General features: G+C 44.3%; 1 protein-coding gene across 2 annotated transcripts; it reads right to left on the minus strand.

The window, feature by feature from the left end:
- Positions 1–309: 309 nt before the first annotated feature.
- On the minus strand, positions 310–9,354 carry LOC101768451 (ent-copalyl diphosphate synthase 2). Of its 2 annotated transcripts, none has more exons than XM_004956254.3 (14): positions 9,185–9,354; positions 6,243–6,316; positions 5,863–6,163; positions 5,548–5,731; positions 4,448–4,662; positions 3,520–3,640; positions 3,282–3,394; positions 2,063–2,289; positions 1,856–1,971; positions 1,677–1,775; positions 1,319–1,564; positions 1,131–1,227; positions 778–984; positions 310–692 (listed from the first exon to the last, which is right to left on the minus strand). In XM_004956254.3, exons 1-14 carry the CDS (start codon positions 9,297–9,299, stop codon positions 471–473), a joined length of 2,337 nt encoding a protein of 778 aa, XP_004956311.1. In that variant the 5' UTR covers positions 9,300–9,354; the 3' UTR covers positions 310–470. The 2 variants fall into 2 exon arrangements, with proteins under 2 accessions (XP_004956311.1, XP_004956310.1); XM_004956253.3 differs by having other exon boundaries at positions 9,161–9,354.
- Between the last annotated feature and the right edge of the window lie 2,172 nt (positions 9,355–11,526).

Consider the following 11,526-nt stretch of genomic DNA (forward strand, 5'->3'; position numbering starts at 1 on the left):
GTAGGCCATGCAATTTTCCTCTCAGCACCTTGGAGACGTAGATCTTGTAGGTTTCGGTGGACCGCCATTGTAAAATCATCGGATCCCCCTATGGCAGTGCGGTAGGTAGCCCAAGCATGCGCCTTGTGCTCGGGCCACGTGGAGGACTGTCGGAGTGAGCCTGATCATGTTCAGATATCTGGCCCACTCGCCACGCTGCAGCCATCCTCAAGGCTGGTGGAAGAGGTCTTTGATTTTAAATTCTTTAATTTACTGGTTATTATACGATTTACTAGCAGTGGCCATCGGTCATGTTCTTAAACCAGGAAATAAAACTCTCAGAAACAGATTTGCGCAAAACATCGTAGTAATGGCTGTAGCGGTACAAGTATGTAATACAAGTATAAGTCTCTTGTCTTGTAGTATTCAAATGAACAAGAGATTTTTTATCAGAGGATTCATATGACATCTTCATTTACTGGAACTGGGTGCTATTCCGAAACGACATCCTCGAATAGGACCTTGGAGATGTGACTATCAATTGTTTCAGTTGAGCAATAAGAAGCATAGTAGTAGCTCTTCGCCACATGGAGAAATGTCTGCCTGGTCACCCTGTCGATAGAGTCGCAGCTCTGAAGAACAGATTGAGCCAGCTCCTTCATCTCCAAATCCACTTGACTGACTGAATTCTCAGATTTCTTTAATCCTCCATTCTAGTTGACCATTTTTGTGGGTAAGTTGGTGGATAGCATACGGTTAAAACTGTTACAATTAATTTTGTGATGAGAATCCTCATACCTGAACAGGAACTCTAGAAGTCAGTTTGCTGCAGATGGAAGACGTGAGCCTCTCAAGTTGGGTATACTCCGAACGGTTCACATCATGCTCCTTCAAACTATACCTTCCGGAAGCAATCTCTACTGTACGAACTATCAACAATGCTGTATTCCCTCCACATGATTCAAATCCCTCCTTTGCGGTCCATGACCTAAGCCACTGCTTCCACTGCAATAATAAAAAAAAGAAATCAGCGTTCCATTTCCATTTCTAGATATAGGTTACCATCATCTGGTTGCAAAATAGTGCCAGTTACCAATAACTTTATCCTATCCTAGTCTACTATTTGAATGTGGGTATTTGTTTCATCTTACAGCTTCACGAAGACAGTGAGAAGCATTCTCAGACGAAGATTGGTCGATAAGTTCACCAATTGCACCCAGGAGGGCTTTCTTTGGATCCTCATTTACCCTGCATCCAACACATACGCTCTCAATGTTAACGAGTGTTTGGTCTCCGAATCATAGGAAATGTCATAATAAGAGGCATGCCGGCGCCCAACCTAGTTAGTGCATCACGGCCATGGTTCTCGAGCTCACTAATTGCGCCGTGAACCCTTGTGCTAACATCAGAAGCTTTGCCTCGCAAGTGCAAAGAAACAGCCTCGGCGATCACCGCCGTGCGCGCCCATGCGAGACGCTCCGCTGCTCGGTCGGGCTCGAAGATGCTGGCTGCGGCTTGGAAGTAGGCTCTCAACACGCACTTTGGCTCCACGCCGAACGCTGCAAGCTTGTTCCTGTCATACCACCTGCATAGTCGCAAAGAACAATAGTATAAGCACCACCAATTGGACTATCTTCGAAGCTTCTTTCAACTGAACTTCCAAAGACGTGCATGTCCAGGTAGGAACCGAAGCTCACTTTCTGAGGCCATTCCATTCGAGTCGGCAGAGTTTCTGGAAACTGCGAAAATCTTCCCTTGCGGTCTCGAGGAACAGTTCGTTACTGACTAGGGGCATCCTGCAAAATTTTCGAAGCTAACCGGTGAGCAGCCGTTCATGTTTGGGCATTAGTTAGGGGTGAGTTAACCGATCGATCACCTATAGAGGACCTTCCCGATCCACACATCGGCACTGCCACCGTACTGCTCCAGATACATCCTTGCTTCGATCCGGGGCAGGCTTGCTCTCCAGGGGAAGTCCAGTGCGTAGCCGACCTGCCAAAATCGACGCGAAAATGTATAGTGCGTGCATATTTATCAACAGAGAGGGGGACAAAGTGGCCATGTAGCACTTGGATTTTGGTACCTCGCCAGCTAAGTCCTTGGGGATGACCCATTTGTCGCCAAAATTGCCGGAGGCTCGCTTCTCTTCCAGGAACCCGCGGCAGTAGACGTCGGCCCGCTCAAGCTCGCTCTCGCCGGGGAAGGAGACCTGTGCGGCACGGTATGTGTTGTACATCGCCGTGATTGATTTGTTTGTCTGTCCGTGGTAGCAGACAAACTCTCCATCCTTCTCGAAATGCTTGAACATACCTGGCAGTGGCAGTGATCAAAATTGAATACATCAAGGTTTCGAATATTGGTGCCATGTGAATTATATTATACACGCGCGGCATGAAATAAAACAACGGATGGAATAGTTAGTAGTGTGGAGCTCCACATACAGGGAGACAAAAACAATCCCCGAATAACAGCCAAACTGATACCGACATTTTCTCTGCATGCGATTTTGGATCTGCCATACGAGAATGACTCATGGAGTAAATTTGTCCAAGAAAAGCTCTGGTACTTCTACTATTTTTACCAGATTTTACAAATATGTTTCAATACAAACTTAACTGGTGTTTAAAGATATATGTTTGGTACCATTTCACGTCACAACCAGATGTGATAGCAACATTTCCATGGTTCTTAGATTTTTTTTTTGTTGAATAGCCGATGACTATTTGTCTTCTTTTATGATTTTTCAAGTAGACAAGTTTTTTAGCCTAATTGAAAAAATTCATGAGTTATGTATTAAGTGATCCAGTGGATTTTAGGAAAACATTGGTTGCTTTCTCTATCGAGTCCAAATTAAACTAGAAAACCCTTACCTCTTTATTAGAAATTGTGAAGAATAACGATAACCCACATCTATTTGAAATGAACACTAGGAAAATCTTAGCGGGAATAGTAAGGTTACGAGTCGCACAATGCGTAAGGTTACGAGTCGCACAATGCAACACGATTCCCTTAAGCCTACAACACGATTCTTCTTGTAGCGGGAATAGTACGTATAGCATTTTTTCTAGAAGAACTAAAATACTAATGCCATGACATACACTATTCCCCAAACCGATTTTAGCAAAAAAAAAAGTAGCTGTTCCACCAATTTGCCAAAATATAAGACAACTCTGAACCTTCCTTTTCCCTTTATGTAAGATGCCATCTTATTATATTAGAAATTTCAAAGAAATTCTTCTCGATAAAACACCTGTAATCTGCCTAGGAACTGACATTTCCAAGGAAAAATTCACACTACTTACTTGGAGAGACATAGTAGCCATGCAACCGCAGTAGACGAAAACCCATGGCTGTGTCATCGATGTCATTAACCGGACAATCCCTTGTAGCAGCCAAGCCTTTTTGAGTCAAGTGCCTGTTAATATATATATATCGTGTAATTTGTTTATATACAACGGATTGAATATATTGGCAGGAGATTTTTGGTAAATTTAAGAGAAATAGGCTGAAATTCTATACTTCTTTTTTACATATTTATACCTGTAGACATAATCCAAGCACTCTTGGATTTCACTTGTGAAGTACCTCGAAATGCCTAGTCGCTCCAACCGATCAACCACCCATAAGCGCTCAAAGATATCGACAGGATATGTAAAGGGCACTAAAATGAAATGAAAATTCAAACATATTAGTATTTTTCAAAATAATTTGTTATGCAATGTATACCTTGGGTCTATATCAAACTAGGTTATATTTTTTTTAAGGATTCCACCAAAGTTGATAAAGGAAGATGGCACACTTAATCCGTAAACCTAACTTTTCATGCAAACTTTATCAAGATAAATCAGCAGAATGATTTTTCTACTAGCTTTGAGAAAGCCAATGGAGAAACGTCATGAGCACTATAAGCATTCTCAAAGTTTGAGGTTTGACCGATAGTATATATACTTAATTACAAATATAAGCCGACTTAGGTTTGTCCTAAGTCAAACTTTATTTCTTAACTTTGACCATGTATATCTGAAATTTATATAGATTGACATACAAAATTAACATTAATCGATTTATTAAAAAACATTATACATAGCTCATTTGATGTAAGATAATATACTTTTATACATATTGTTTAAAAGTTTGACTTAGAACGAACCTAAATTAACTTTTATTTGTTATAGGTAAGAATATAATAAAAATTCAATATGCTTAGGATAAAATTAAAATGCATTAAGGTGTTTTTTTTGAAAATGCACCCACCCTCGTAGTTAGAATCAGGAGGCTTAATCACTTGCAACAGACTAAATCAGATGCAATTAGAGCCGAACAAGTAGCGGTACGCGTTGCAACTAGATACAAGCCTGTTGCAACTAGACACAACCAATTGTCTGGGTGGGTGCATTTTTAATTTATACAGAGTGGTACCTTGTGCATTACTCACATATATAATATTTAAATAAAACATTAATTTTACCTCCCTCCTTGAAGTTATCGACAATTTCTTCAAGGAATTGAAGGCACTTCCTGTCCCCAGTTTGCATAAGAGCATAAGCTGTGGGGGCAGGTGATGACATAAAGGAGCCATCGGGACACTGGAGCGTTAAAAGCCTTTCCCAGTCTAGACCTGGCATTCCTTCTATGCTAAGAAGCAAAGTTGTTGGCCCGGCATGAAGTGCATCTATAGGAATCCTGCGGTGAAGATAACCAATGTATCATTCGACTAATTAAGTTGAAGGTCTCAAACCTATGCACCTTTTGAAATGTTGATTTCTCATAAATTATATTAAGAACACCAGGTCTAAGGGAGCGCGGATGCTTCCCATTCAGCATGACTGTACATTTCGGAATACTTTGATTCTACTACTTCAAAAGAACATGAAAAATTAGAGACACCAAATGATAAAAAATATAGAAATAAACTGAAAGCACGTGCGTCCAATCACCTCCACGGCCTCACCACATCCCTTCTCCTATCCACTCCATTTCAACACACCCACTTGCTTAACTTTCTACTACTTAGACAATGCAAAGAGTCCTACGTATCGAATTTCATCCTCTTCCACTCGCACCATCTTAAGAAATTTAAAAAACTCACATGAAAAAAAGAACCCGAGAGTGAAACCACCTTTTTTTGAACATCTCTTTGCTTCCAAATGCTGTTCTCCCCTAACGGCCTTGCCGCAATAGTCCTTTTTCTCCACTAACTTCAAAACACACACGCGCGCGCACCTGCCTGATCTCCACTATCGGACGAGGCTAGAGGAGTTCCTCCTCCCACCCCCGTGTGGAGAAAGGAACATCCCTGCTGCCCCAGTGTTTTTCCTCGGTGCACCTGGCGTGCGGAGCGTCCACCATGCCCGTGGTCATTGTTGTCATTCCATAGAGCATTACCCATTAGCACCCTCACATTCCCACAATGCCAACGGCTGCACCGTGCTCTCCTCTCTCCACCTCACCCGTGGACATCACCGTGTCTGCGAATGTTGTGGCTGCACCCCACGCATCTAACTATTTCAAGCAAAATCATATAAGATAAACCGTAAAATAGAAACGAGTAGATGATAGGTAGTATACTTGGATAGCTTTAGCTCTCTTCTGGAATATATTTCTTGGAGCGCGGGCTCATCATAGGGCAAGTCGAGGCCAAGATCCTTGGCCATCTCTAGTAGTGTTGGCAAGGTTATCTCAAAGCCAACTGGCATCCATTCCGCATCTTCCTCAGTTAATCTCCATAGATTTCCATGAATAAATGACAGACCTGCAATAGATCAAATCCATGCCTTCATTAACATGGCAGCTAATAGTAAAAATCTTATTCATCAGCGTAGTGCTGCTTTTGAGAGACCTGTTATCCATGCCAAACACTAGAATGTGATATGTACGAAGTACCTCTTTGGCACTGGTAATGGTGAATGTTCCACGATTTAAGGGCCACAATGCAGGCTAGGGTGTTGATAATCCTATCGTGAACCATGAAGAAAGTGTCGTCGCCCCATGAGCCATCCGGCAGCTGATTTTTGGTGATCCAGTCAATACTGGTGGGGAACTGCGGGCCGCCACCTCCATCGAGCCTCTTCACAAGAGCTACCCACGCCGTGTCGTAGGCCGAGACATTGATATTGCCATCACTTATGGACTTAAGCTTTGCTCTAATGGCATCAATTTTTTCTGACACATTTCTTGGTTCATCCTGAAGTATAGAAGAAATGTACGTACGTATGCACAAATTAATAATGAATTCACTTCATGAGTTTAATTCATTTACGCACCTTTAGACGTTCAGATGGTTCGCAAGTCGTCACTGCACCCGTGCCTTTCCCATTTGCTATTGCCAAAATGCGCTCTAGGAACAAGAACGAAGTAGCAAGACATCATAAAAGGTTCCCCTCATTATCAGCATATATGGTTTGCTAAACATCTATGTAACACCATAGAGCAAAACTGGATTAGGCTAATTCACATACGAGGTCGCATACTTGTACTCGCTTACACCACGTAAAAAAAGATTAATTTGAGTGGGTGGCATGGACTCTAGTGTGGCCTATGTTTGTGTAACTAATTGTTATGGTTGGGTTATGACAAAAATGACTATACACATAATCATACCGCACGCATGAGCCACCATAGGCCAAATTCAAATCGGACAGGATGTCATATCCTGTTCCTGTCTCCCACAAGAGGCCGGTGATGTTCGGATCGGCCAAATGAACAAATGACCAATGGCATCTATATCTTGGCCACAAAGCTCACAACTACTGCTACTACAAAAAAAGAAAGATTTTTAGGAGCTCCTTGATTATTTTAGGGCCCCGTATGAGAAGTCCCCCGCACCTACCAAAACTGTGGCGGCGGACGGTTGGCGGGGGAGCGGGCGCAGGTTGGAAGAGATATATGCAGAAATTAAAAAAATCTAATCCAATAGCTGAAGGAAAAGTGTTGTCAGTGACGAGGAGGCAAAGGATCCAGATTTTGAAGTGTCAAATTGTCAGCTGAATTGGGCCTTCTTGGCTCTATATAATGCGTTGCTATCACAAAGACAATGACAAAGCAAGCTGACATGGCATATATCAGGTATGGCGATGGCGACTGGTTAATGGAAATAAGTGACCTATTGAGATGAGCTTTATCAATATTTGATTAGCCCCACAATGCGGCAAGCAGGATTATTTTTTTGAAACAATCGTTAGCTTCTTTGACCTATTTCTGCGGAAAATCAGAAGACTATATTCCACACTAGACGTATAATCCCTATATATTTTGAAAAATAACTAGCGAGCTACTAAAATGCCTAGCAGTAGATTTTAGCAAAGCTTGAATAGAATAACTTTAATTCAAACGTTACAATATGAAAAGCATTTCATTTGTACTATCTTGATTACGAAGAAAGCTTCAGCAAATTATAAACATTTCTCGCATTTTTTTATCCATGCGCATGGGCATGCCCATGTTTTAATTTATAATATTTGCACGGGTTGGCGATGCATACAGTGCCAGCAAATATTCGTATGCACGGGAAATATCTTTTGGAGTTTAGTCATGCATCTTTGTCTCATTGAGGAAAGATCTCAATAGAGATAACTGAAGACTTTACAATTGATGCAATTACTGATAATTTCAATTGCTAGAATGCCTTAAATTGACACCAAATATTCGCATGGCGGCATGGAGCAACAGTTGCTCTCTTAACTTGGATTTTGAATTGGGTGCAGAAATTTAACGTAATATATAATATAGGCATGGTGATTATTCTGCTAAGAACATCACTATGTGAGAGTGAATAATTTGTTTGGTTCTATAGTTATTTAATTGTTTGCCAGCATCGGTAACATATATAGTAGCTGGACCCCGTATGTCATTGGTACACCAGTATACTCACTGTTACCATAGTAGCTGGACCCCGTATGTCATTGGTACACCAGTATACTCACTCCGTCCTAAATTAATATTCATTTTGACTTTTCTAAATACATGACTTTTAATATGCACCTATATATATACTATGTCTATATACATGGTAAAAGCTATGTATCTAGACAAACTAAAACGTATAGTATTTTGGGATGGAGGGAGTCACTAGTAGACAACTGACTTTCCATGCGTCCCTTTTTGTCCCGGTTCAAAGTAGGTCCGTGACAAAAAGTTCACCAACTGGGATTAAAACTTAGCCACTGGTGGGGGGGCTCACCAACCGGGACTAAAGGGCTCCTTTAATTCCGGTTGTAAAGGCCAGTGACCCTGACGGGCTTTTTCTCCCGATTAGAAACACCAACCAGGATTAAAAGGGTCCTTTAATTTCGATTGGTGTTCCAAACTGGGAGAAAAGCACCGTCACCTCGTTTCACGCCCCCCACTCCTCCATCTCCTTGATCTTTGTCTCAGAAAATAAATCAGCAGTACAACCTTGTCCTCTGCACATCATGCACAGGTACTCTCCTTCCTCCCTCCTTCTTCCTTATCCTCTCCTCCCTCCTTCTTCTTCCTTATCCTTTCTTCCTTTCCCACGCAGGCGGGTGGTGGGCATGCGACACCGAGGTGCGAGCTGGGGAGGCGGGTCGGGGCGGCGGCGGGCTTGCGGCGGTGCACCGGGGAGGTGGCGGCGGCAGGCCAGAGGCAGCGTACGGGGGAGGCGGTGGCGGAGGCCGAGGCGCGGCACCGACGCGCGGGGGAGGTGGCGGCGGAGGCCGACGCGGATCAAGCCGAGGCGCCGGTGTGAGAGGCGGCGGCAGGAGGCCGACGCGGATTGAGCCGAGGCGCTGCCTGTGTGCTTCGTGCTGGAGGGGCACAACGGAGTGGTACGAGCAGAGGGCGGCCGCGGGGGCTTGGCGTCGGCGGCAGGCGCAGCCGGTGAGCGGCTAGCCGACGACGCGCGGGAGCCGGAGGTGGAGGCCGAGCGCACGGCACGGAGGTGGGAGCCGAGCCGAGGCGGGCGGTCCGCCCACCTTTGTGCTTTTTTTTTATTGTTTTGGAAAACTCTTTCATCCTGGTGAAAATACCAACCAGGACAAAGGGAGCTTTAGTCTCGGGTGAGCGACCTGGAACTGAAGATCCTCTTTTGTCTCGATTGGTTTATCCGGGATGGATTGTGAGGAGATTTGCTCCATACCAAATGAGACTAAAGGTGGGTTTTTCACCGGTGAGTAGCAAATAGAGGGTCATAAAACTTTTGTAAAGACAAATAAGAAATTACCATGCATGACGAGAGAATTCTTACCACACGGCCGGTGCGGGGAGCGTTGGGGCAGGGCAGGTTGAACCCATGTCCTAGCAGTGCGTGCTCGGAGGAACGTCGTGACCGTGGGTGCAGCAGCTGCTGTTAAGGCCGACATTATTATCTCTCTCTGTATCTCCTCCTAAAGATGAGAGGCGCTGAGTAGAAGAGAATGACAATGAGATCACACACGTTGCACCTGTATATATATATACATATATATACGGACGTGAATTTACAGGTCTGAGGTGTGGTTGGTAGGGAAGAGTAAGCATCGCATATACGACACGCGACTGGTGGTCCAATCTTGTAGTCTGTGCACGTGGTGTTTTTGTGACAACCTTTAGTCCAGAGGCAGTAGTCTTAACGTACGGGTCCAATCCGATGGTCCATACACATGTTTGACGCTTGTGGATGATTCTATTCTGCCCGACTGGTATTCCCTCTCTATCCTTGTCAAGAAATATCATTCTTGGCCGACTCCAACCTCTGCAAATCCATTTCCACGAATTCCTTATTCTCAGCAGTTTTTAGTGTTCAAATTCTTGAGGTAGCCTATCGGCTGATCAAACACGAGCTAGTTCAGTTTCTCGTGCGGAGTCCTCCTGCAATGAAGGAGGATCGGAGTTACCACGACAACCATATCATTCGTGATCTACGGATACCCAAAATTAACTTTCCCCTCATTATATATTCCCGTGTCTCAGCATGTTAATCAAACAGACCGTGAGACTTTCCCCTCATTATATATTCCCGAAAGTCGTCTGTGTACCGATCATCACGGGTGCTTAGAGCGCAACTGCAGACTAGCAAAATATTAGCTCTCTGTGTTAATTGAAACATTGATCAGGCTATCCGACGATTTCCAAGAAAAAATATGTTGGATTTGCATTGGGTTGGATACGACCTGGCTCAGCTCGGCTTGGCTCACTCCAACTTGTGTAAGAGTCCGCTTAGAATCCTATTCAAATCCTTACTCAAAAGTATGGTTCGAGAGTGGAAAAAACGCACTCCAATAGCACCCTACTTGAATCCTACTCTAGAGAGACCACTACTTTCTCCCCTCCAGCTCCTTCTCCCACGGGGCATTCACGTTCACATGGAAGCCACCCTAATCACTTCTCCCTGCCAAATCCAGCCACACTACCCAAGCCGTGCTAGTCCGCCGGCAATCGTCCCCACATCTCCTGCCCTGACCACGAGCTACTTGTTGCCGCATCGGACTATGGGTGGGGCTGAGATCTTCCGCCGGGCCTAAAGGCCCCGAACTCCTGCAATGATGGGAAAGAGAGAAGAAGGTGGAGACCGGAGATGAGAGGAGGGGACAAACAAAGGAAATAGCACACGCTGAAGGATGGGTACCACTAGTTATATGGAAGAGAGGCTTATAAGTAGGGATCCTTGTTGGAGTTAGACGATAAACAATATTGCAGAAAAGTAAGGAGAGTTCTTACTCACGAAGTATGAATATTTGAGTAGTTATTGCTGTAGTTGCTTTAAACGAGCTAGAAAGGCTGCATGGCTCGGCTTGGTAGCTAGAAAGGGTCATCTAGAAGAGATGACCCAATTAGTCCTCGGTTGTTGTTACAAACTAGGATTAAAAGGTCCCCACGGGTGACTTTAAAAGGAAAACATCCCCTACTCAACCACATATACTGTGTAGGTGAGATGATAAAGAAGCTAAGTGCGAGGTAAGAGGTCACAGGTTCAAATCCCACGCACCACACACACGCATATTTCGCTTGAAAATTTGCGTGACTTGTGACATTAATTGGTTTAACCTGGTTGAGAAAACTGGGGTCCCAACCGGGATTAAAGACCATTTTCTAATAGTGATAATAAAAACCGGCTGAAATCAAAAGGAAAGCAAGACTAGCCAAAGCAATACTATTGGATCATGCAAAACCACCGCAGCTTATACGCCTTGAATCGAACAAAAAAAAAGGGACCAGCCAATGTGGATGAAAGAGAAATCTAAAGAACTAAACAGTTTTTGTATTTTTTATATACTCGTACAAACTTTGTCTAAACATGGAGTACGGAGTTGTTGGCCATCGCCCGCCGCCCCTTAATTTGACCGCGGCCACCGACCAGACTTGCCCGGCGCCCTCCGCGTTGACGAGGGCAGCAGGTGTCGAGGGAGGGAGTACGCTGGGGATGGAGGCAGCGAGGAAGCACGTGAGAGCCGAGCGGAGACCAAAGGCAGACGGGTTTGGCGGCTTGGACCTGCCGCTCTCGTGGTGAGCCGCGGGGATGGAGGGAAGCGAGAGAGGCAAGACATGAGCAGCCGAGCGTGAGCGGCAGGTTACGAGATGGATAAGGTTCGGGGTGGAGCGCTGTTTTTT

This window comes from Setaria italica, chromosome II (assembly GCF_000263155.2).
Source record: "Setaria italica strain Yugu1 chromosome II, Setaria_italica_v2.0, whole genome shotgun sequence".
Taxonomy (NCBI): Eukaryota; Viridiplantae; Streptophyta; class Magnoliopsida; order Poales; family Poaceae; genus Setaria; species Setaria italica.